The sequence below is a fragment of the Podarcis muralis genome, chromosome 10, assembly GCF_964188315.1.
Source record: "Podarcis muralis chromosome 10, rPodMur119.hap1.1, whole genome shotgun sequence".
NCBI classification, from domain to species: domain Eukaryota; kingdom Metazoa; phylum Chordata; class Lepidosauria; order Squamata; family Lacertidae; genus Podarcis; species Podarcis muralis.
The window spans coordinates 33,278,054-33,305,351 of NC_135664.1; the positions used below are offsets into that span (position 1 = coordinate 33,278,054).

The 27,298-nt window shown below is 40.0% G+C and overlaps 1 protein-coding gene across 1 annotated transcript in view; it reads left to right on the plus strand.

Annotated features, from left to right (window-relative positions):
* Positions 1 to 27,298, plus strand: part of LGR5 (leucine rich repeat containing G protein-coupled receptor 5) — a 73,662-nt gene that overhangs the window by 33,252 nt on the left and 13,112 nt on the right. The window contains exons 5-14 of the mRNA XM_028745966.2: positions 10,265 to 10,480; positions 12,735 to 12,806; positions 13,560 to 13,628; positions 19,636 to 19,707; positions 20,547 to 20,618; positions 20,721 to 20,789; positions 21,147 to 21,218; positions 24,509 to 24,574; positions 25,418 to 25,489; positions 27,046 to 27,117. Coding sequence (XP_028601799.2) covers positions 10,265 to 10,480; positions 12,735 to 12,806; positions 13,560 to 13,628; positions 19,636 to 19,707; positions 20,547 to 20,618; positions 20,721 to 20,789; positions 21,147 to 21,218; positions 24,509 to 24,574; positions 25,418 to 25,489; positions 27,046 to 27,117 — 852 coding nt within the window. The remainder of the gene's footprint in view (positions 1 to 10,264; positions 10,481 to 12,734; positions 12,807 to 13,559; positions 13,629 to 19,635; positions 19,708 to 20,546; positions 20,619 to 20,720; positions 20,790 to 21,146; positions 21,219 to 24,508; positions 24,575 to 25,417; positions 25,490 to 27,045; positions 27,118 to 27,298) is intronic.

Below are 27,298 nucleotides of genomic sequence, written 5' to 3' on the forward strand. Positions count from 1 at the left end.
GCATATACCCTATAATACACTACATGGTTGTTAATGGTGATTATGCCAAAGTATGTCATTGTATAACCTCTGCTCCCATTAATTATAAAAAATAGCATAATCTGAAGTACAAAGTGACACTACATGGCAGAAATAATAGTGTACAAATGAAGCACAAGATCACAACTTTTTTCAAAGTATTATTCTTACTGCTTAAACAAAAAAATAGTTGAATAAGGAATTGCTTCCTTGAGCGTTCTGGTCTCTCTTTCAGATAGAACAGATTCAGATGTACTAATGCCCTCCAATGAGAGTGTCCCCTTTAATATATATTAAAATAATAAATATACAATTAGTATTTTATGCCACAAAGGCATAATCTCTCTTCCTCTTGTGTTTCAAAGGCTGCAGAACAAGGGTTGAGCAATGTATTGCACCTGTGTGTCAACTTAGAATTCTGACTGATCCAATATTTTACTTTAAATGAAAGTAAGCCTACAGTCCACATGATTGCTGAAATAAATCTGACAAACGAGACCCAGTGAATACTACAGCAGAAATGCATTTCAAAAAGAAACTTTCATTTCAATTTTAGTGATTTTTAATTCTGTGCATCAGTGTTGCTTCCTCCAACAACCTAAATAGTAAGTGTTTATATATATGATAAGCCATATAAACAAAGGGTTCTTTGTGGTGTTGAAAGAGAGTTGAATTTTCAACAGAGTTTCTAAATAAACTATCTCGCTATCTCTCGTTCTTTGTTGCAAATGCCTTTCTAGAAGATAGAAAAGAGGAGGCGAAGGAGAAAGAAGGAGAGAAAACTGAGAGGTTGTGTTGACTGTGTAAGGGTGTTTGGTGACAAAATTAAAATAAAAAGAGAATGAGAGTGGTCAGTAGGAACTTTAAACAGCTGTGGAGCAGACAGCAGATAGGAATGATAAGTACCGTACATGTACTATCAGTTGAAAGAGGATCGTTGGCAAATGTGACCTCTTTGAGGAAAAGAAAACCAGGATTATTTTGTTTCTTCCAAATGAGTTCGTGCCCGTCTGATAAAGGTGTGCATAGATTTAGTTTCTCGTTTCATACAACCTAGTAATTTTCTATCCATAAGGTGATTTGCGTCTTGGTTTCCAATTTACAATGAGGATTCTTTTGAAACTATTCAAAACCGGGAAACCTTTTTTTTTTTTAAAGGAGTTGAAAGCTTTAAAAGCCAACTAGGAGCTTCTACAAAATGGGAGCTTTCTTTTAAGGTATGACACGGTTTAGAAGTTACCGGTAGTTCATTTGAAGGTGTTTTATTTGAATTCTGATGGCTTTACCATTGTCTGAGAGGATGATGGGCATTTTGGACTAGGATGAGTAGGATAAGTAGCCTATTCCTTTAAACCACCAGGCATTAATGTCCTAGATAATAATGGGCAGTGCTTATTTAGATCAGGGGTAGGGAACGTTTCCCGGCTGGCGGGTCTCATCCTGCGTTCCCTGCCCCCAGTGGGCCACTTTGACAGGTGGATAAAGCCTATAAAACAGAATTTGCATGAAGGTACTGATTTTTTAAATATCTCTCGGGAACATGGGAAGCTACCTTATACCATGTCTGACCATTGGTCCATCTAACTTAGTAGTGTCTGCACAGTCTGGCAGCATCTCCCCAGGGCTTCATGCTGGTTTCCCTTGCAGCCCTCCCTGGGCAGGTGTGGACCTGAACCTGAGGACTTCTGAATACAAAGCAGATGGTCTACCCTATGGACCTTCCCCATAATGAACATAGATCTTAAACAAACCATTTTAATGTTTAATATTACATTTCATTTTGCATACAAATTCAGTCTGTAGCCTCTGCTCCAGCCATGTGCTGCAATGAGATTCTGCATGAGGCAAGGTGGTTCGAGTTGTCAAGCTCTGTTCCTCCTTCACTTGAAAGCCCTCTACTAACTGCATCCTTATTCTGATTTGTATATATCTTCCTCTGCAAGTGCTGAAATGCTGGGACTGCCTGCCCCACAACATTTAGGAACACTGGGTTCCCAAATGTGACACTGGCTTCCCATGGTTGCAAGCCCATCTCTTCATTGCCCATCCTGACTTTGCTTGTACCAGCCATGAGAATCTGTTGACCTGTATAGATGGTATATTACACCGGTGAAGCTAGCCAAGCTCTATAAGGTAGATAATAAATGCTGGAAATGTAAGGAAAAAGAAGGTACATTTTATCATATGTGGTGGGATTGTAAGAAAGTAAAATGCTTCTGGGATATGATATATAATGAAATTAAGAAAATGTTGAAATATACATATACTAAAAAACCAGAAGCTTTTCTGCTGGGAATTGTAGGTACAGGCATTAACAGACAAGATACTAAGCTTTTCCTATATGCAACAACTGCAGCAAGAATTTTATTAGCACAGAAGGGCTAATAAATAGGGCTGGCCTCTTAGTTCATGAGCTGCTTGAAGTTGCATCCTGCTAAAAAGGAGCACTGTGCATTAGGGATGTTTGATGCCCCATGTGCCAGAGAGGAAACAGCTGGGATCCTGAAATTGTGTCTGGAAGCAGCTGCAGAAGCGGGTTTCTGACCCACAACCAGGGGATAGACCCAGAAGAAATATGAGAGCCCCAGAAAGACTAAACCTGTGAATTAACTGAAATGGACTGGAAACAGTGTAAAAAAAAATCCCAAGGCTCAGAAACTGGGCTGTTTGATTTACTCAAGAGGAAGAATTCTGGGGAAACTTCTAAGCAGTCTGTGGACTCAGCTACACAGCTGCAAATAAAATGTTTTAAGTGCGTTGTAAGGTGCATTATACAAATGTGACACTAGATTGTGATGGTGTGCTATGGCAAATTCAATATATTTTTCAAGAAGCATTTTCAGAACATTTTTAATATATGTCTAGATTCCACCTGTGTGTTTGGAGGCAGACTGGTGTTCATGCTCTTTGGGCTGTGGGTAATTTACAAAAAGACTCTTCCTGCAAGCTCAACAATGATTTTGAAATGAGTTCAATATTTGTGAATTCTGATGCAACATATGCCTATGTATTTAGCTGTCCACATGGAACTCTTCCTCACAGGTAACAACAGTGTTATTCAATCAGGAATGTGAGAGACATCCAGAATTATGTGTACAGTGGTACCTTGGTTCCTGAACTTAATCTGTTATGGGAGTCCATTCAACTCCTGAAACGCTTCAAAAACCAAGGCGTGGCTTCTGATTGGCTGCAGAAGCTTCCTGCAGTCAAGCAGAAGCTGCATCGGACATTCAGCTTCCGAAAAACGTTCGCAAACTGGAACACTTACTTCCGGGTTTGCAGCATTCAAGAGCTGATTTGTTTGGGAGCCAAGCTGTTCGAGAACCAAGGTACCACTGTATCATGGAAAACACTGCTTTTAGTTCTGCCACTTTATCTACTCTTCTGGTTCTTAGTGCGTGCCTAAACAAAACTATATTCAACTTCATTGAGCAGACTATTGCACATGAAAGTTCAACACCATAAAGCATTTGATTTATCCTCAAACTGCAACAGACTAATAAGGCTATTTCCTGGAGTATTTTCCATGTGATTCATGGTGGAATTTTTTTCTAGTGTCAGATGCACATGTGCAGATTTTGTATTGCATCTCTTTAAAAATTCACAAATAATATGAAAGGTTTTTTAAAAACCACCTATGAAGGTGATCGTGAGGAAATCCTGCCTATACATCTCTTTGGAATGCCCCAAACTGACATCTAGGCCTTAGATGAAAGCTAAGAATAGCCTCTGAGCATCTTTAGTTCTCATTCATTACTTCCTCCTTCAATGCCCTTTATGGTTTCTCAGATCCTGTATTTGTATTTTCTCTGAGGTGAATGTACTTCATGGCTGTGTCCCAGAAAGTGCACTATAGTAGCATAAGGAATCAGTATTTTATTCCTAGATATAACGAGAATAAATGAGAAAGACTGATTGTCATAACTCTTAAAGTATAATATTTTCTACATAAGCTGCAGAGCATATGGCCAGAGCACGCACAATTTGTTATTAAAAGCGGCACTAGGTTGCATTCCTTATGCTTCGTGAATTCTCCTTGAAAGATTTGGACATTTTAAGTGAGTTCATGATCAATTTCATGTTATATTCTTCCTTATATGCTATCTATAGTAGGAAATAATAAAAAAGTATCCCTAAATTGGCCCACTTTTGAGCACAATAGCTGCTTTTAAACTTTCCACATGTTAGCCATATATTTTAAATTATAAATAAGGTACAGTTTATGAGCTAATGGATTTAGCTTTGAAAGTGCCAAAACTTTGATCAGCACAACTAAAACAACTGAATGAAAACGTTAAGGTTTTCATTGCATGTTTTATAGATCAGCATGCATTATTTACATTATGACAGGAAACACAATCACTAATGAAAAGTTTTATTATCTGTAACTAGAAAAATGGTACTTAGGAATAAAAGAAAAGATTAGATAACAAAGGAACATTTGTGGCGGTAGGTTTTAAGACTGCTTTGTGAACTCTTTAACTGGGTTGCATTTTCTGTAGTGGTACATGCTACAGTAGCTTCTTAGCGTGGCATGTTAAAAATTAACTTTGCTGGATTTGAATGGGAAATTAGTATAGTTACTTCTGTATAGATGTGTAGTGCATGCTTGCCATAAGCTTAGGTATATACCCTGTAACATTTAAAGGTTAAAAGTTAATGCACAGAACTAAACTTTTTTTAAAATGATGTATGACTCCAAGGGGCATGCAGAGTGCCCACCCTCCAAAAAAACAGTGGGATGCTCTCTCTAGGGAGACCTGCCTGTTGTCAACATTGATATATTTTCAGTACCAGGTCAAAATGTACTTCCACACCCAGGCATTTAGCTGTTACTTTTTATTTTGTGAGGTTTGATGGCTTTGTTAGTGCCTGTTTAATAGTGCTTATACTAATGTTTGCAGTGGCCGTTGGATGTTTTGTTTGTCTTGAATTTATATAGGATCACTTTTAGTCGGAGATTCTTTTTGATCCTACCTACTTTTATTTTTATTACGTTTTCTGTTCCAATATATAAATCACCTTGAAACTTTATGGTAGAAGTGATTCCTGCAGTGCTATGTTGACGCACAGTCTGGATAACACAGTTGGTTAGTGTGGGGAGCCAATAATGCCAAGGTTGCAGGTTCGATTCCCATATGGGACAGCTGCATATTCCTGCATTGCAGAGGGTTGGACTAGCTATTCCTCAGGAGGTCCCTTCAACTCTACTGATTCTGTTATTCACTGTGGGAAATGTAAATGTAAAATGGCTTGTAGCTGCTTACAACCAGTTGCTGTGCTGACCACTGGTGCTCTTACCAACGATACCTCCACCACCAATAGAACAATTTAGGGCACAATACAAAGTTGCTGCTGCCAAGACCCTTCGGGGCAGCAGAGAGGCTGCCACATCTGTAGCACTACTGTTCATGACAGGAGAAAGTGGGGAGAGGGCAATTGGGCCCAGCCCCTGCAACAGCTCTAGGCAGGCACAGCTGTTGGATCAAGATTGGCCCAATGGCATCTCCAATGGCAGAGAGTCCAGCTCAGGCATTTACCCTCACTAGATTCAACATGCTGCCATCTGCCTTATTGCAGGGCAGATTCGAGGGCAAACCATACGCGGAATAAGTCTACCCCTGCGGCTTGATGGAGGTAGAAACTGTCTCTCATGCCTTGTTATGCTGCCGTTTCTACGGGGATATATGCTCGGTATTGATTACCCCTGCTATGCAAAAATCTCCAAATGAATCCGAACTTCAATGTCTAAAATCCCTTGTAGAGGACAAGGATCCTGAGATCACGCTAAGGGTAACTAAATTCTGTGTGATTGCCATAAAACTTAGGGAACAAGCTGTACTATCATAATGATTAAGGCCTTAAATGATAATTTAATGTTATATGTTAGTGAGTAAGTTTTAATTTATATATATTTTAACTGTTGCTATATCTGTATTGTCCCTGTTATACCTAATTGCAAATTCAATTGTACCCCTATTGTGTTTTATGACCTCCTTGACCAGCTCAGGGTCCAGTGAATCTCTGAATAGCTCAGCCGTGCCTCTGCCCCTCCCTCAGAATGTTCCATTTGCGATGGACTCTGCTGGTGCTGATACTCCAGCATGTGGATGGAGGAGGCCAGCACCCATGGAGCATCGCTTGGGTCACTTCCTGTCAAAGGCTAACAGGAACCTGGCTCGGCTGGTAGAGCTTAGCCAAAAGGTGCCGCCACTCAATCCAACACCCACCCACCCCCAACAAGTCTGGTGTAAGAAGGGCTTGGATTGCTCTGTAAGTCATTACTTTGAATATTTCAGTGGAAATGGTTCACAGGTCTGTGCACATTTAGGAGCAGTCAGTGAGGAGGGACTGCATCACACGCCTGGCCTCCCAGCAGCAGGCTCTGATGCTTACCAGGAGAGAAAGGGGTGCTGTGATGGATGTTGTGTAGGCACATGGATGCACTCACACAGCACTGACCACCTCACCTTCTCCTAGCAAGTGGCAGAGATGTCGCTGCCAGGAGGTCAGGTGTTTGGTGGTGCCTCCTTTCACCCATCACTCCTGTGCACATCAAGTACCATTCCATTCAGCAAGATGACACTTGATGACACTGCAGATGACGCTGGAGCTGGCCCTGAAGTCAATTGCTGTAAAATGCAGACAGCCCATCATTTATTGTTTAAGAGGGTGAAATCTTGATTTTATTGGTGCCTTGGTACAGAGTATGCCCGCTGCTCAGGCATATCATGCAGGCTTATGCCTAAAGTCCTACAATCCCAACTAATGTAAGCAGCAGTGCGAGAAGAAAGAGCTATAAGATCTAGGTCATATATAAGGCAGGATGTTAGCCCTGCTGGAGAAAAACACACACGTGCGAATTAATTAAAGAAAAGGTTTTTAAAAAGAAGCTTTAATCAGTGTAACTGTCAAGCTGGTGAACTCTAAAGTCCTTGGCTTAGACTGAAACGTCACACAGACGAGAAATGCCTTTCTGACTAAATGCAAAGAAACTTTGTATTTCCATTCAAAGTATATCTCACTTGGAAACGTAGCACAAAATATTCTTGTTGCCCTTGCAAAGTGGGTATTTCTAAACATTTCCAGCTTTACCCATTTGTTGACAGACCTTGTGAGCTGTTTTGGAAGCTGTGTCCCTACAGCATGCCATGTCAGTTTTCATACTGAAAATTTAATTGTAAAAGGGCTTTGACACTGAACTTTTATAAATTTGTTCCAACTGACCTTGTCTCAGTTATTTGCCAGCCTGGCATAAAGCCACAGAAATTGTTATTTGTTCTCGTGCAGTAGGTAGAAATACTGTGAACAAGTAGATAGAAAGGACCTGACATTTTACATGAGCAAAAACGAAGAAGCAGCTTTAAATAAAAAGATTAACAGGCCTGCCATAAAGCCCAGTTTCTTTCAAATGAGCTAGCTTCGCCTCGTACAAGATTACTTGGTCTGCTTGCATTTTCATTTTGTTCAGTGAAAAAAAGAAAACATTTAAGCATATTTTTACTTCATCTTTCTTTTCTTTTTGTATAATTTATCTGGACACAACCTATTTAGTCTGCAAAGTACAGTGGTACCTCGGGTTACATACACTTCAGGTTACGTACGCTTCAGGTTACATACGCTTCAGGTTACAGACTCCGCTAACCCAGAAATATTACCTCGGGTTAAGAATTTTGCTTCAGGATAAGAACAGAAATTGTGCTCCGGCGGCGCGGCGGCAGCAGGAGGCCTCATTAGCTAAAGTGGTGCTTCAGGTTAAGAACAGTTTCAGGTTAAGAACAGACCTCCGGAACGAATTAAGTACTTAACCCGAGGTACCACTGTATTTCCTAAACAAGGGAGCTGGTTTGGACATCACTGTAAACCATGGTTGAGATGGGAATGACTCAGAATGAGCCTTGGGCTTGTGCATCAACAACCTACCTCTGACCAGTATGGCTGCAAGAAGAAGACCAAAAGCTTTTGCTTTCATTATTTTATTAACTGCAGCTTGCCATTTTTTCCTGAAGCAGATGATGTGTGGTTAATCTCGACTAAGCCTTGTTTGACAAAAGGCAACTTCAGGCCATGGGCTTGAACCACAGTGTAAAGTTGGAATGTAACACTAAACTGCTGTTGATCAAAAATGGAAGCAAAACTTGCAGCTGCTACCACAAATACCCCACTTCCCAGTGCTGCTTTTCCCTCTTTCTCTGTCTAGTTTGTTTATTATTCCTTTACTTTCTGAGGAACTCAAAGTTGCCAACATGTAAAAGTACTGAAACAATATTTCAATTATAATCCCCAAATTAAATCCAATCTCAAAACCACACACACAAAAAATCAGTAATAATTCCTACGCAACCAAGTACCAGATAAAAAAATAATCAGCTCTGGGTTCCTTCATCCTTGCCCAGGAAGGCTGCAATTCTATGAAGCTGAGAAGGTAACTAACTCACTGTTCTGTGACTCTTTTAGTTGATTCATTGAAGGTATTTCATTCCTGTTGGGCTTCTCCATTTCTTGTGGGTCATTTCCGAGAACGCTAATCTAAAGAACAAAGCCCCCAATGGTGCAATAGGTCAGTGTGTTTGGCTGTTAATCGGAAGGTTGGCGGTTCGAGCCCACCCAGGGATCGCTGTGGGGTCCCTTCTAACGCTACAATTCCATGACTCTATGAATGAAAACTACTACATACTTTTAAAAGGAGCAGTTACTTCCAACTGTAATGTTGCATCAAATATTCTTCCTGGTGCATTTTGGTTTGGGGTCCTTGGGTTGTGCTATAACACCTTTTTCTCTCTCCAAGCAATCTAATCCAATACATCTATGAAATCCAGTAAAATTAATATTGATGCGGATACAGGATAGACTATGGATTTTTTTTTAAGTTCTCTATTCCTTTAAAGAGGGATATGGCCTCTGACCCTCCAGATGCTTTTGGACTCCCAACTCCCATCAGGCCCAGACAGCATGGCTGATGGGGCTATAGACCAACAACAACTAGAGTGCTACAGGTTCCCTATGCCAGGTTTAAAGAGATTAGCCCTGGATTTGTGTCCCTTTTCTTCTTTTTCCATGCCTGCAAGTGCAGGAAAGCGAAAGACTGTTAAAGGTTTGGATGCAAAAGCAATGGAACTAGGAGCGAGTGAGGTAACAGGATCTGCTGATCCCACTGTGCTGGAACCTTTGTTTCAAAACCACCAAAGAATCTATCTTAGCTGCTAAATAGTGCTGAGAAATTACATCTGCTGTGCTGACTGCCTTATGCAGTAACAAACAGACCTTGTGCATTGAGGATTTTTGTGGTTTTGCTATAACCCTGCATTGTTTGTTGAAGGAAACTGGTGGCACCTGCCCTGTGGCATTGTGGAATAAACCCTGTTGCTTTTCTTCAGGATTCTACAATTATATTAGTTAAGTGGTCTCAGCCCTGGATTTAGCGGGGGGTACAGGTGGTTCCCCCCCACAGGGCGGCAAGCTGAGGGGGCACAAAACTATGATGTAGTGCACTTAAGAGAATGTGCAAAACAGAAGGCGAGAGGAGGGAAGGTGCCAAAAATGTTTCCTTGCTCAGGGTGGTGGTTTCCTTGCTCAGGGTACCCTGGTGGTCTCCTATTGCTGGCTCTGCAGCAACCAGAGCCAGCAATTAGGAGTTCTTTCGTGCCTTTAGATTCACCTCAGGAAGAACATTGAGTTAAGGTAAAATAAAGAATTTGCTAACTGAAAAGGGACCTTTAATTGCAACTTGGATTTGGAAAACATATGAGGAAGGATGATTCAGTACCCCTCCAGAAACATCCTGTCACACATTTAAGTTTCTATTACAACTGGTAGAGCTGCCCAGTACCACACATGAAGAATGGGCCATCACCTTTATATTTAAAACATCAGTTCAGTGAGGCAATTTATAGTAGTGTTAAGAATGGCAAGTCATTTTTTTCTCTCTAGCCCTTTCTAGCTTACAAAATGGTTTATGATTCTTAACCCATGTGCTTTCAAGCTAGAAATGGCCCACAAAGCTGAATCTGGTCCATGAAGCAATTCTCTTCCATATCTGGCCCACAGCAGACCTTAATCAAAGTGTGATAAAATGCTTACAGTTGTTTGCAGCATACAAAAGGGAAAATAAAAGAAAGTAATGAAAAAGTGGGATACTGTATTATTATTCTCAAAAGCAGAAACCTGCTACTTGCTCCCTGTTAGATTCATTTATTAGCAGATTTTGTCCTGCAAAATAATAATAATGTTTCTGCATTTTTTTTAGACGCCTTGATGCTAACCATATCAGCCTCGTGCCCCCCAACTGCTTCAGTGGCTTGGTTTCACTGAGACACCTGTGGTTAGATGACAACTCTCTGACAGAAATTCCGGTGCAAGCTTTCAGAAGTTTGCCAGCACTTCAGGCAATGACACTGGCTCTGAACAAAATATACCACATTCCAGATTACGCTTTTGGAAACCTCTCCAGTTTAGTGGTTCTGTAAGTTTTCATTGCATTTCAAAGTGTAACATTTGAACCTTGTTATTTGCATCTTGAAGTAGTTGGTTTAATATAATATGAATAAGAGAGAAAGAATGTGCTTTCAGGAGATGCGAGCAGCAAAAATGTGACATGACTGATAGAGCCAAAAATTGGTTAACAATTGGTTAATGTGGCTAGTTGAATGAAATAGAGGTTGAGATTGTAAATACTTCATTCTTCCCTTTATTCGTGAATACTAACACACACATACACCCATCTGAATAATATGGCTTCTTTTGCCCATGTAAAAAGATACAAAATTTGAATTCATTGCCATTTGCAGTACTGAAACAAATTGCCGGCGAATAAGCTTTGATTGCACTTGCTTTTCAGTAGAGTAGCTAGACACTTGGGATCCAGTCTGTGTCACCTGACTGGATCACTTTAAAAACAATTTAATATGGGTTACAAAAAGATCTCTCCCATCACCTATAGAAGCACAAAATGGAATTATTATCCATATGTAGATATTTGAGTCTGCATCTGGTGAAAACATCCGGACTGAGCTTTCCGAGTCTGGTCTTCCCTGGTGTACCTGTCCCATCGCCCAAAAACTCCATGCAGGCCTCTAAGGAATTGTGACAGTCCATCATGTGTAGGCCCAGATGTGCAATCTTGATACTACAGTGTTATAGTGCAGCAAAAGACTTAGCCTCAGCCTACATGTGTTGGACTCCATGTACATAGGCTGCTATATAAATGTGCTAATTCAATATGCAGTTTTGGGGAGAAAAACCAGGGGGTGATGGGAAAGGATGATTCTGATGCTCTCGTTCTTGAATAGATTCAAGCCCAAGGCATTTGGGCATCTGATTCAAAACACCCTCTGCCCCTCCTGCAATGGAGGGGAGGGGCGTGAGGCTCTGCAAAGTACTGGTTACCCCCCTTTCTCTCTCCAAAATACAGAATGGGCATGGCCAACATGCAAAATTCATGGGCTGTGATTATGCTGATAGTGAATTTTTTAAAAAATGAATATATTGTTCTTTTTGTGTCATATACCCAAATACTATGCATGTTTTTGACACTATCCTTTTGAATGTATAATTCACATATAGTCCCCCCCCCCCCCCGAAAGAGCTGTTGCTGAATTCCCCCTTTCCCTGTTACTTTGCAGTTTAAGCCTGCGTAATTCAGCAAGTTATGTAAAACTTCAGGTCAATGTGAAATCTGATACCATCTTCAATGGGAGAAAAACTGGGCCTACTGTCAATAAAAATGTAAATGTAATAGTAGCTTTTGGCAATGCTGTTTTGGGGAGAGAATATGTTTAATATGGGAGGCAGGCCTATTTTCCATCAAGGTTGTGGTGGGTGTGGTTTGTTAGGTTTCAGTAGTTTTACTCGGGTTTACATTTTTCTGCAAATTTTGTGCAGTACATCTTCCCATGGAATTTGTAGTAACAAAAAACACAATCACCTATCATAGTTATATAAAAGCAAAATGTGCTCACTTCAGCAGCACATATGCTAAAATGGGAATGATAACAGAGAAGATCTTGAAAAGCAAAACTTCTGCTGCCACCCCACTTTCAGCTGGAGGGAGGCTAGGAGAAGGGGGAGGAACATAAACAAAACTTGGGTATGACTGGCTTGGCTCAAGATAGCTTGAGTGTGAAGTTGCAGTTCCAGTTCAACAGCAGGCAGAGGAACCTCCCAGATACAAAGACATTGTAAACCGTGGAACCTAACTTGGCATAAATTAAACTGTTCTAAACTGCACTGTGTACAAACCAATAGCTGATTAATTTATCCAAGCATTCTTGCAGGTTTACATGCACATTCCTTGTGTCATATATGCTTAATTTTTTTTAATTTTCTTTATTCCTTCTCTCCCAACCTAAACATTATTTTAGATACGTGTGCTAGAAGTTTGTTTTAAATTACAAACATAACCTGCCTAGTTGCAGTATACATAAACAGACACTTAAATATTGGTTTTGCAACTATTGCAACTATACCAATTGAATCTGTAATTTTTAAATCAGCTTTTAAAGCCAAAGGCCAAGTGAAAGCTAGTGAAGAGGTAAGAGGTAGAAAGCATTCCTTCTCGTTTCCTATCTTTGTGAGAACAGGACTTGCATATAAATCATGCCAGTCTTTTTTAAAAACAACAACACTTATTTTAGATTTTTAAGCATCAAAATGTTTTCTTTTATGTCTACTGCATATAGCTTGTTTTTCTGACTTGTGTTCTTAATGTTCTAATGCAGGCATCTCCATAACAATAGAATCTACTCCCTGGGAAAGAATTGCTTTGATGGTCTCCACAACCTAGAGACTTTGTGAGTTGACCTTTTATTTGTTGTGCTTTGTTTTCAGTGTTTTCACTGACATTATGCAAAAATAAAAAACAAAAGGCAAACATTATTTTGGGATTACTACAGGTTCAGGATGAACATTTGTGATGACACTATAAAAGTAAATTTTGATGTCTAAATTTTTAAATGGTTTTTTCCCCGATTAGTAGGCAATGGAACATAACAGTGACATTGAAACTTACTTATCGATCTTTGCATATTCTTAAATTGTCTATTTTGGCAGATTTTTGCCCAGATTAAACTTTTCACTTGGTTTATATTTGCTATTGCAGATTTAAATACACACAATTCTAATTTGCAACAACTGGCAATGCCTACAACAGTGTTCTTGGTTTGGTTTTGCATTTCTTTAAAAGTGTGTGTGTGTGTGTGTGTGTGTGTGTGTGTGTGTGTGTGTGTGTTTTCCAGTAAGAGTAAGTTAGGAAGCTGACATGTTTTATAAAGCTCAGCTGCACTCTGGCATGCTCAGTTGGGGAAGTGGACCTAAGATTATTTCTTGGGAATAGATTAACTAAGCACGACGTAATAAATACTGTGGATGGAGTGTTTACAAATGCTCATAACTCATAACTCCTACTCATCTCCTACTCTTGAAGTTCTATGAAGTTATAGACCTATAAATACAATGCAGATAAAATATTTCCTTGCAAAAAAAACTGTATAATTCATTCATATATCTAATATAGCTATTATGATTTGATTTTTTTTAACATCCAGGGATTTAAATTACAATAATCTGGATGAATTCCCCGTCTCTGTCAGGGCACTCAGAAACCTGAAAGAACTGTAAGTACTGAATGCAAAGTTTCTTAGAATCCCCTTTTCCTCCTGTAGATTGCTTTGTTTCAAATGCTAATTGCTTTGTTAGCATAACTGTATATCCATGTTTGCTAGAAGTTCCAGGACCAGCAACACATCCTTCATACCATTCTGGCTTTCCAGCTTCAAGTGCACCTTTTGTTGCCTGAGCTGGTAGTATTACAGAAGCTCTACAGAAGCTTCTTCTCCTCATGGCCAGGACTCGGAGCCTCACTTGGCTTGACTTGACCACCAGTGAAAGGAAGGTGAAAGATGGAATCCTAAATACTTATGCATTATTACTGGACCCTCCTCTGCATACATCTGAAGATGAAACTAGGGCAGCTATGTAGCCCAAGGGTCAATATGAACTAACTAGTCTACTCTGGGAGATTGCAAAATGGCCATTCCAAGAGTCATAGCAGCCAAACAGACCTGAACTTTGGTATATTGATTGAGTTGTGTCCAACATTAACTCCACTCAAAGTAGACTCACTGAAATGAATGAATGACCATTAATTGGCCTACTGTTGAGTAGAGCTTGGGGCAAGACTGAATTGATTGTATGTAGAATATAGGCAATATGTAAATAATGAATACGACATTATTCATACCCACTGGAGAAATTCTACTTTCTAGTATACTTCTAAGGTAATTTCTGACATTATTATTTTTTTGATCCTCATAGTTATGAGAATTTTCTGGAACTAACATGCAGATTTTGTTTCTGTTGTATTTGGGTAGATGAGTGGGGAATATGATTCTTTACATTGTGATGGCATGGCACTACTATTGGTCCCATCAAAACGCAGATACAATAGGCAAGATATGCTTTCAAGGCACTCTGTATTGTGTTGTGATTTCTGGAGGTGCCAATACACTTCCCAAAAGTTTGTGTAAAATGTACTCAAGCAAATCCAAGAAGAATCTTTTCTTGATATGTTGGCTTTATTGACCATGTCTGGTTTATTCACCTTCTTAATATCAACTTGGAGTATAGGAAATATAAATGTGGCTTGCTGGTAGTACAACCAATCATAAATGGAGCCAACCTATTAAGAGAGGACAAGAATTTGGGGGGGGGGACCCCACTTACCTCTGCAGTGTTACACACACAGCTTTTTCACTTAAAAATGAGGGTCATCTTGCCTGCACTTCCAACCTAGGAAGACGTATGTTTCTCGGTTGGGTCCATGGTCCAGATGCTTTAGGAATTCAGGTAGGGAAACCCTGGGAGTGGTGGTGGTCTTTCTTGCACCTGCTGCAAAAATAGCTACAACCTGAGTAGATTTCTGTGGCGATCAAGTTTATTTTGGTATGGGGTGGGGGGGGGGACTGATCTTCAGCTCTTGCACAGCAGTTTATTTTATTTAAAAGGTTGTCAAGTGTTTCAGCCTTATTCAGCCAAGCCACTATATTAAATAAATTGCATTATTCCGGTGAGGTGTCTGCAGTTTTAGCCTTGAAACATCATCCATCAGACTTCTAAATTACCCACAGAATTTCTTCCAGATCTGGAGGTCAATTGGAACCATATCACAAGGCCTATATTGATACTGAAAATATTTTGCTATTTTCACTGGCTATTTTAAAAAAAAGAATTGACCATTTTTGTGGTTTAACGAGGATTCTTGATTCCCTTGTTTATAATGCCATTGAAAGAACTTCAGTGAAAACAGCACTGTAACGGCCTAAATTCTGGGAATTCATAATGTAAGGTGAAAAGGGGCCTGGAATGAGACTGATTCACCTCGTTTCCTTGTGGCAAAATACACAGAACAATTAAATGGCTATAGGGGTATTTTCCAAGTCATCATGTCTAACCTTTTGAACTTGTAGGATGGGTTTTAACGGGTAGGAGAGGATTTATTTATTGCAATTTACCCCTCCAGGCACCCCCGTGTTTGAATTGAACAGGGTTTCAAAATACCATCATGGGCAGCAAAATTAAAAGCATAGGAATTAGGCTATAAAACCTTGTTTTGAGCAAGTCCAGGTATGAAGTAAGCTGGCTTCTCCCCGCTTAAGAATTTAGCACTATTGAAAGAAACAGAATTGAATGGTCACAACTATTTTTAGTTCTGTTAATTTCAGTGGGAAGTAGTCAAAGCTAACTTTTGCCCAGTTGTATACATGGTGTTTTGCCATACCATCGCAGCACAATCTTATGCATTTGTTGTTGTTTAGTCGTTTAGTCGTGCCCGACTCTTTGTGACCCCATGGACCAGAGCACGCCAGGCACTCCTGTCTTCCACTGCCTCCCGCAGTTTGGTCAAACTCATGCTGGTAGCCTCGAGAAGCAATTTCCCCTTATTTAATAGAGTTTACTCCTTACTCCTTACATGTATGTTTCACATTGTTGCCTGAGGCAACGATTCTAACCCCACTTACCTCGTAAACTCTACTGAATTCAATAGGACTTATTTCTAAGTTAACATAATTAGGATTGCACTGTATGTTCCTGCATTTGGTTGAAAGCCATATCAAAGCATTCCAGAGTCAGAAGGCAGCCATTGGCATCAAAGCTTTCCTACAGTTCTTTCCCTGGTTGTTTGACTGACTGCTGCCTTGACTCCACAACGCCACATCCCACATGCAGATATCCAGTACTGATTCCCCCACCCCCATTATATGTACCTCCATGAACATTATGAGTGTCATTTAGCATATGGGAACGTTTTCCATATTAAAAATTATTTGGACCAAAATTCATCTGAATTTTGCCCATTACTGCCACAAGAAGTATGTATTTCCAGATGCTACCAGAATGGCCAAAAGTGCATCTTGTAGACATCAAAAAGAAATCATTATAATCAAGATGAATGATATTTTCACTTGTAACAGACCTTATCAATCCCGAGGCCTTTGAACATAAATTGTGATATCATCTGGAAGGGCTGCCAATGAGGTTAGGACCGCTTCACACACACAGCATTTCCCCCTGTTCAGCAAGCGGCTCTCAGATCCCAAAATCCAGGCAACACACACACAGCTATAATCCAAAAATCCTCAGCAATGACTTCATTTATTTACATGGTGATTCATAAGTAATAGCCAAAGAAAAGAGAGAGCAGGTTCTTTCAAGAGTGGCATGTCTCTAGTATGACAATTCCTAGCAATTGAAAATGTTGCCAAAGCTTTGCAAACAGCATTTGAACTATCACAGTATTTTATATACAGTCCGGAAGGTTACTAATCCCCAAAAATAAATTAAAAATACTCACCTGGTTGGGAGAGTTCTGGCCTTCCCACAGCACCCAACTATATTTCTGCTCTCTGCCCATCTTCTGTCAGTCCACTCACTTGCCACTCACATGCAATCCCTTGTAGCCTCTGGCTACCAGGCTAATGCTTAAACCAGGGCTGGGTCACTTGTAATCCTCCAGATGTTGCTGAAGTCCAAATTCTGCAAGACCTGGGACAGACCATGTTGACTGGAGCTGATGAGAGTTGGAAGCTAACAACATCTGGAAGACCACACATTAGCCACCTCTAGCTTAAACAAAAGGCTCGAGTTTCCTCTACAGATTAAATATAAATCTATAACACAAATTGTACAAGATGGTGCCAGCAAAGCCTTTTCTTCTCATCCTTCCCTCCATGACATCTCCCCAGCCAAGCCTGCTAAACTCATTTTTGCTCTTAGGATACCTTTTGTTTCATTTCTCCTCTTAAGTCCTCTGTGATGCTCTGCCTGAGATTTAAAAACTTCCATCTTTGACTGTTAAAGTTCTCCTTTCATCTTCCCCCTTTGACTAAGAACTCCCAACTGTTCAAGCTGTGTGCAAGGGGACCATAATATCTGTTTTTAGTAGCATGCTTTTGTGTGCCATACACATTAGGGAGCTGGCTTGAAATCATCATAACCTTTTGCCACTCCTATATCTGGTGTGTTTGTGTGCATGCACTCTCAGGGGAGCAGAACCTCTGTAAATATTAGTTGCCGCCACCACCTCCCATTTTGTACCCCTGCTCGTAAGCCAGGAGGTTGTTGAAATCTACAGAGTTTTTTTTAAAGAATAGCGTTTCAATGCTTCTCAGACCTGTTGGTCACTGCCAGCCAGACTCACTTTGGATATTCCCACGTTCCCCTCTTTAGTTAATCTATAGCATAAATTAAATTTGGGGGTAAGGCAGATCCTAGGTCAGTCAATGCCAGGCTTATGGTTGAAAGCATTTTTATTAAAGTCTTTGGATCAGGGAATACATGAAATGGAGGTTGCACTGAAAATAAAAGATAACAGTAATAATGATTCTAAATGGCTGGCGCCTCTAGGATAGATTCAGTAATTTTCATGTGATCAAGGCAAAACACCATGTTCAAAATGATACATTTTTATGTTCTGTCCCTAAGAGATGGGGAGGCTGACATAGAGGAAGCCAGCATCTAACCAAATAAGAATCTGACTTTCTCAGATTTAGTGTGCTCACAAGATGAGATACTCAGCCACTGCACTGGGAAAAGCACTGTGCTATGAGTTGACTTCCTTTGGGGATCATGGACAACAATAACTTTCCTCACCAGGAGATTTATAAGGGAGTAAGGGGTATGTGCTTTTACTCTATTACAGCATGGAATAGCTGCATCCCTTTTCTTAAGCTATTCCCCCCACCTGCTTAAGGTTGAAATTCGCAATCAGGAGGCTAACTCGATGCTTCTAAGTCTGGTCTGTACCATTCCATCCTGCACATAGGGAAATCAGAAAAAAGCTCCATCTGCTAAAAAGGGCCTCTTCTACACAACTTAAATATGCAAGAGGACACCTGTTCTTTTTTCACCTGGCCATGCAACTGCACATTCAAAATTGTCATGGAAGGCAGAAAGTTAGTGTAAGGTTGTTACTGTATGTTGAAACAACATTAATGAGCAAATAGCTAACTTCTACAGTGCCTTAATCTCACTGCCTTAATCTTGAAAAACTCTCCTTTACATTCCCCCCTCCCCCCAATGACATGATTTTGCAGATGATAAAGCACTGTAGAAATGTCTGGGTTTTTATATGTAGCTTAGAAATCTTTTTAAAAAAATCATAATAATTAGTGTTGTGCTCTGCCTCAACTTTAATTGTTCAGGGTTCTGCTCTAGAGATAATTTTCTTGTGCAGCCAGTATTCTGAGCCAACCTACTAATAGCAGCAGCTGATGGTCTTGCCCAAGCCATGCTTCAGTTTAAATCTGGGAAGCTTTGTTCATACCTGACTGAACAAATGAACATTTCCCACACAAATCATTACTGTTCCTGCTGAACACTTCATTGCTGCCTTTGTTTCTGACAATAGATTATTACTCATGTGAATAAAATGCTGTAATTAATTTGGAGACAATTTGCTTCCTTCTTAAATGGCAGCAATTTCATTGTTTAGCTTGTCCTTTTTTGCTTGTTCATCTAAAATACTTTTCATAAAGAAATTGTGAAAGCCTAAAATGTACAGGATGCCCTGGGATTTTATGTATGTTTGCATTCATTAGCACCCTGATCTGAAACACATTTTCTTGGGAGCTGGTCCTGTTTATTTTAGTTAACTTTGTCCAGTAAGATGTTTAGAAGAGTGGCATGCTTGCATGAGGACAGGTTCAGTGGGACCTACCTCCAAAATAAACATGTATGCGAGCTCTGGCTGCAAATCTCATTAACAAAAAACGTCGCTCAGCATAAACTGTTCATAAACACTACTTTACCAGTGTATCACTGAAACATTTCTTCATGTTGCTACTAGAGGGAATGGGCAAGTTCACTTCCTGATGCTTTTAGGAATAAAAAGAAAGACTTGAGAAAATTGCTGGTGTTGTTGCAAAATTCTCCCCCTCCCCGCCTGTATTGTCCATCCATCCATCACCATTTGCTGCCGTAATGTCTAGAAAACAGAAGACCTCCATTATTACACCTGCTAGCATTCTACAGATCTGAATTTTTTTATCCCAAGAGACTGTGCCTTTCACATATTTCTTTCACATATTGTGAGTATGTGTATCATGCTTTCTGTTTCCTTTCCAGGGGGTTTCATAGTAATAATATCAAGTCAATACCTGGACAGGCATTTGTGGGCAATCCATCCCTTATAGCAATGTAAGTAGTATCAGTTCACTTTTAATAGAAAATGTGAAATTAATTACTAAAATTCGTTGTGTATCTTGCTTCTCTGCTTTCTGTGAGCAGGCCATTGCTTCTCAAACTTTATGAAATCTCGTCCCCCCCCCCCTTTTGTACACATTAAAATCAAGGTTGGGGAATCCAAATTTTGAGCTCCAGCTCCCAACAGACACATACATGATACAATGGCATTTGGAAGGTGAAAAAGTGAATAAAATGCCATTTTATAAAGAGTTACGTGTCTAAAAGGCCTTACATAGTTTCTCTTTATATCCAAACCAGGAAACTGTTTACCAGGTTGACGTTGGTTTCAGATCCTGTTTTTTTCCGTAACCTGATAACCCTAGTTTCCACATTTGGAAAACAGAGCATGCTGGCACAAGTCTTGTGCATATCTCTGCTTAATAAACTGAGATATGTTAGTGCGGAAACAAGATGGGAGAGTTTCGCTAGGCTAGTATGAACACTATCTTCTTATACATTTCTTACTCTGAATGTGTAAGGTGTGTTCAATTCCATCCCTGCCTTTGTTTGTTTGTTTGTTTATTTCCTGCCCTTCACTCTGATGTCCCTAGGCCACACATTTTGTCAGTAATGCACACTAAGTTGGTCTAAATCAAAATAAGCATATAATTGTAATCTGGGGAGCAAATTCAAAAAGCAAGGGAGAAAGGTGTGCCACATTAAAAGAAGTAACTCCAGAGGAGAAGGGGTAATGAATAGATTGCAAGCTAGCCCCCCACTGGTTTATTGCAAAAAGTATTTAAAGATATAAATCTTGAGTGTTAAATGTGTCCTCCTCTTCTTCCTCACAGCCATTTTTATGACAACCCTATTCAGATTGTGGAAAAGTCTGCTTTTCAGCACTTACCTGAACTCAGAACCTTGTATGTATCCATAAGTTTAAAATCTCTTCACCACTAAAACAACTCCTTTGCTCTTTCTAAAAAAATAAAACCCCACTAATTACATTGTGTTTGTAACTTTAGGACACTAAATGGTGCTTCACAGATAACAGAATTTCCCGATCTGACTGGGACAACAAGTCTGGAAAGCCTGTAAGTATCAGACAGATAGTTCATGTTACTGCTGAAAGCAGATGGCATTAATTATTGCCGATGCTGACTTGCTTTAAAGAAGCTGTCCTTCAACCAATCATGTTCAACCCAGTCTGCAACCGTGATCAATTCAAATTTGGATTTGAGCTAGTTTGATCCCATTGACACTACAATCTGATTCATGCTCTTACTCCTTGCATGGTGGAGAAACAACTGAGCACCCCTCCCCACGCTCCATACTCCTTTCAGAAGCCCATTCTCAAATAAGCCCAATTCACAAGATCTTCTCTCAGTCCCTCCTCCCTGGTGGGCATTGGCATGAATCACTCTAAGGAGATGTGCGTAATTTCTTAACAGGACCCTTACAGGAGCTCGGATCACATACCTTCCTGAAACAATCTGTGATCAGCTACCCAACCTCCAAGTACTGTAAGTATAAAATACATATTTACATTAAATCCTAGGAACTTTCAAGATACAGCGTTCTCAGAAATGTGTTATATCATCACCATGGAAATTCACATATTTAGCCCTCGTAATTCAAGAGCAAAAACAGATGCATAACAAAGAGCCTTGCAACAATATTGCAGCATCATGTAAAGACTTAGTACTAGCACTAGATTGAGCATGGTGAGTGCTTAGTGTGTTGGTCCAGGGCTGGTGAGACTGAGCTTAAGTCCCCACTGAGCCACAAAGCTCATTAGGTGACCCAGAGCCTGTTGCTGTCTCTTAGTCAAACCCATCTCTCAAGGCTCTTGGGCAGGTGGGATAAGAACTATATGCCATGTTAAGTTCCTTGCAGAAAGGGCAAGATAAAATAAAATGAATTCAGCACTGACCCAGAGCTAATGGTGTATTAAGCAGAGTAAAGGTAAAGGGTAAAGGGACCCCTGACCATTAGGTCCAGTCGTGGCCGACTCTGGGGTTGCGGCGCTTATCTCGCTTTATTGGCTGAGGGAGCCGGCGTACAGCTTCCGGGTCATGTGGCCAGAATGACTAAGCTGCTTCTGGCGAACCAGAGCAGCGCACGGAAACACCGTTTACCTTCCCACCGGAGCGGTACCTATTTATCTACTTGCACTTTGATGTGCTTTTGAACTGCTAGGTTGGCAGGAGCAGGGACCGAGCAACAGGAGCTCACCTCGTCACAGGGATTCGAACCGCCGACCTTCTGATCGGAAAGTCCTAGACTCTGTGGTTTAACCTACAGTGCCACCCGCGTTCCATTAAGCAGAGTACAGAACGTAAATGCTGCATGGCCCCTAGTTGCAGTGCCTACAGTCTGTACTTGATACACAGGATTGTGGTGGAGAGACAATGTCTTTATAATGCTAGAAAAGTAAAACACATGGTGGGACGGCCTGGCAAAATGAGATGAGCAAGCAATATCACCAGTCAGAATATGCTCAGTTAACTGATTGCAGTGACCATAAGAGGGAGAAAACTGAGAAGGTATAGGATTTATAGAATGTATGGATTTAAGCAAGCTTCCTCCTACTTTTCAAATAATTTTTAAAAGTCACCCGTGTCCAGAAAGCATACATAAGGGGCCAGGGAAGCCCAGTTTCCATTCTGTTAAAGGTTTTTATTTTTCTGATAATCACCGAAATGCGGACAGACTCCATCCTCACTTATACCTTAATGTTCCATACCTTTATTTTCTCTCCAAGGCATATTTATTCAATTGGATTTTTGAACACTATTCCCAAGATGTATGGGAGACCTGTTTCCTTATAATGATTAACCAATACATTATTGTAGCTTACAAGAATGCTGCAGTGTTAGTTTAATCACTATCAAAAGTAATCATTCTGTCTACTTCTTTGTGAATGGGCCAACTGCACTTTCCTTTAATGATTACATCATGATGAATGTATCTGGCATCAGTTTGCTTAGCCAACGTTCTAATAACACTAGCTAAAAACATACCGTCATAGTGCCAAAGTGGCTCTTGTGGGCACTTCTTAGAAAGTTGGGTACTAATTCTATCACAGCAACATTAAATATTGCTGCTTATGAGCTACCTTTGCTCCTCTTTGGGAGCAAAATGAAGTATCTTTTCCTGCAAAGCATAGGACCAAACTCAGTAAAGGTGTTTCAACTGACAGCATTGTTACCATCACAGATCAACTGTATATGTATAAAATTAACTGATTTAAATTCACATTTGTGGCGTTTTTTTAAAAAGGGGGAGAAGCATTGACAATTTTATTTTAAATGCAGAAAAGGCCTACGTATAAACAAAATCATTCAGAAATGTTGGCTCAACTTATGGAATATTTTTCTTTGTCCAGATTGCAAGTTTCTCATTTGTTTCTATTTCGGCATTCCTCTCATGCAATTAACCATCACGCAAGTGGAGAGAATAGCTGCCTGCCTGCTGGTTCCAGCCCTGGCATTGTGTCCCCTCCACTCCTGCTTCTACTGCCCACCTGTTGTTATTTTTTGGGGGTGGGGGAGTGAGAGAGAATGCCTCTAGGCGGGAGTTTCCTTGCAGGCTCTCCTTGTAGTGTAGAACCATATCTGAGTAGGGAGTATAATTGTCTACAGGCTTAAAATGTGCAGTGTGTGCCCTGGGCCATATGCTTCCATGAGAATCTTTGCTCAATATCTGAAGCAACCAGTCCTTAAGACCAGAGAACCTGACGTGCAAAGATTACCATTCCTGATTCACGGGGTGGCCTGACAGTTCTTTCCTCCAATGTTTCTGCTTTTTGTGGCTTCGTTGTATTGACCATTTTTACAGTTACTTTACGTTACCCTTGGGATAGAATTTCCACTCTAAAACACACACACACACACACACACACTGGTAGCCAAAATGACCTACTATAACTTTACCGTTTTTGTGCCTCTGCAACTTACACCTGATGAGGTTACAAGTGCACCTCTTGTGTTTTACTTCCTGCTAAATGAGCATGGCCTTTAACTTTGGCATTGATACCCTTCTTCCATTGAGTGGAGATGGATCCTACAAGAAGTAAATGCTCTTTAGGTAGGGAGCTTTCCCATCACACCCATACAAGGAGAACTTTAAAATTAACTTCATAAGTTAATTTTAAAGAATATTAGCCCGGGGACAAAACCTTACCATCTAAGGTTAAAAAACAGAACCAAGGGACACGTCCCTGTGTCCACTCTCATTTCTTTCTTTACAGAGGCAAAAGTCATATTAAGCCTGATGGGAGTTTCCCCTGCACAAAGGAGTACAGGATGCAAATCTATTTCCCTTTTTTCTTTCTTCTTTTTACAATTTCTGCAAATTACCATGGCTTGTTTTTGATTAGCTATATTATACTATAAATGAGTCCAGATGTTTCAGTTATTCTGCAATTTGTTGAGTTTTGGCTCAAATCATTTGAAGGGCTTTCTCTCCCCCCACCCCCACCCCGTAGTGATTGATTTCAAAGTTAGTTCTAGTTCCTCAAACCACTTTCCTCAGTTAAAGATATGGCAGTTCTAAAGGTCAGAGGCAAGATTATTTAATTTAAAGTGTAGTCTGGGAAGCTAATTAAATTTCACTGTGATTGTAGTTCGAAAGATCAGATCCACCTAGAAAAATGGTTTTAAACCAAGTATCTAGTAGATTATTTTAAGCAATTAAAAGAAGAGTTGTGTTTTGAAGGAAAACTGAATCCAGAAAGAAGCAATAATCCTAAATATATTTTTACTATTTAACAGAATTAGCCACCTTATATTTTTCTGTATTTGTATTTCAGAGACCTCTCGTATAACCAGCTGGGTGACTTGCCTCATTTTACTGCTTGTGAAAATCTTCAGAAAGTGTAAGGTTACAAAAAATACAAAAAAAAAAAAAAAAAATAATGTATGTACACATGAGGAAGGTTTTACCATCCCCTCCAATGCAGGGAGTAGACCTGTATATATGAGTCAGAACTTTTGTTGGCATTTTAAATTAATAGTTTTGGGTTAGTGGGAGAAGCATTTGGTGAGGTCTGGTGCATCATGTATCCCATCATATCACACATTTCTTTTGCATGTTTAATGTGGAAGAATAATAAAAAAAATATAACTATAAGGGGCTTTTGATGGTGGGGAGGATCGATGATTCAATTTTTTAGATGACTCTGTACGTGGAGTTTTCAGTGGAGCGGAGAAGCTCTAAACTTTGATCCAGGATATGATGCTCTTCCCATCTAGCTTGCTTCTTATGATGCCTTCGCAGCTCCTTAAGCCTTGCTCTCTTCCTTTTGGGTAAAGAGACAGGATGAATAGGATACATATTTCTGGAGTGCAAGTTGCTTCTTATGCATGAGTAGACTGGAAATTCTGTATTTCGTGTAACATATAGCTCTAAAAGAAATCTAAACAATGGCCAGGATTCAAATAAACATACAACTAGTTCTGCACACTCAACCAAAGGGGGCTTTGTAGCTATGCTTCCTGATAACCAGCCCCAAGTACCATAAACCAAGCAACTTTTGCATCTGAGAGATCAGTTTGTGATGTGGTACAGGGACTGGAAGTTCAGGGGCAGGAGAGGCAGTCGAAGTCCCACTAGATATCCTCAGACTCTTGAGACATCTGAAGTAATTCTGAGAATCCTGGGCAGCATTTGAAGTTCTCTAGAAGTTGTTTTCTCTAAAGCCATTTTTTTGCCATTACAGTGATTTACACCACAATGAAATATATGAAATCAAAGTGGGCACGTTTCAGCGGCTGGTTGCCCTACGTTCGCTGTGAGTATAGCCATAAAAGAGCTATTTACCTTGGTACTGAGAAACATGGAAGCTCACATTCCTTTCCTCTGCCTGCTCCTACATATTCTGCTTTCCATTTTCCCCCCTTTGATCATTCAGCTTGCCAGGTTAGATTTGCCAAAGCAAAACAAACATTCTGACGTTGAAAATTTCCAGCAATGAATTCACACAGCCGTGAACAACAAAAAAAAAACCCCAACCCTGAAATAGCTTCCGCTTGCAGACTTCTCTGAAGAAATAGGAAGTTTGATTTAACTCATATAGAAGCCTCTTATGGGTACACTTCAAAATCCACTGCTGAATGGAAAAGCTGAGTGAATTGTATACAGATGGCAATACGAAAGAGCAAGGAGCAGTGTGTGTAAATGTACAAAAATTGACGGCCACACTTCATGTAACGGGAGTAATAATTGATCCGTTTCTATAATATTCTATTCAGTGTTGTATTATCCTATGTTGGGTTTTCCACAGGCAGCAGACTCTTCTTATATATGTTCTTATTATGATGAAGCATTGGCACACACAAAAAAACATGCATCCTGAAGGAGATATGAAAGGGAAAATGTGGGAGAAAGGGTGGAAAGACAGAGAAATTGGCATATGAGAGAAGTAGCAGATGTGAAAGAGGAAGAAGATCTATTGAGAAGCTAGTAGATAATAGAGAAAGGTTCAGTTCAGGTTTAACACTTCCACAAACCATGGTTTGTTAGAGCAGTCTCCCTCCCTTTCTGCCATCTTTTCACATGCCTAGTTTGAGGAGACACTTTCTGATTTATAAAATCAGTTTCCTGCAACATCTGAACTGGATAGCTATGGTTTAAATATAGCCTGTGAACCAGGATTACAAATCAGGGTTTGATGCTGATTGTAAACTTAAAACTGCCTACACTTCCTGGTTCAGCTGTCATGGTGATTTAGTAGTTGGGTCTCAATCTGAATGTAACTGAGGAGTGAAGGGAGTGAGAGGAGAACCCAACACTCCCCCCCAATAAACCATGGTTTGTTCAAACAGGAGTAGTTTATCTGAACCAGACCAGAGATCATCCCATAATTTGCTTATTAGTTAGCTAGATCCTGGATCAAGAGGAAGAGATGTATGCATTCAAATTTGCAACCAAAAACATTTGTACATTTCAGTAAGCCATAAAATGTGCTCCTGCTGTGCTCCCTTTCTTGAGCCAAGAGCAAAAAACTATGACCCTTGTTAGTGTGATGTGTGAACAAACCATAGTAGGGTAAGCCAAGAACAAACCTTGGAGGCAAACAAACTGTGAGCACTGGTTCATCCAGCACACTAAGCCTAGACTAGTGGTTTGTTGGACCCAGGTCAACAAAGGGAGAAGCAATCTGGCTGTTTGCAGTAGCATGCTCCTCATTCACAGTAAGCCATGACTTGTGGCTTATCATAATGTCCAAACACGGGTCTAAAATTAGCCTATTGGAAGTGATTTCATGCACTTAATTGTTTAATTTAAAAGATTCAAAGTAAATCTCCATTCATTTTTAAGCATATATAATTTTCTTCCTTTCTGCAGGGATTTAGCTTGGAACAAAATAGCAGTCATTCATGCCAATGCATTCTCCTCTTTATTGTCTCTGATTAAACTGTAAGTATTCTGCTTTTTTTAAATGTCTGATGCTGTCCTATTATGGTCATTCAAATACCCAGTGGCAAAAAAGCTCTATTCAGTGCAGAGTAAAGTGGAATGACAATTTAATGAACAACAAAATGCAAAACAAAGTAGCTTTGGCCTTTGTTTGGCCAGCCATAGTGGCCTTGCATTTCTG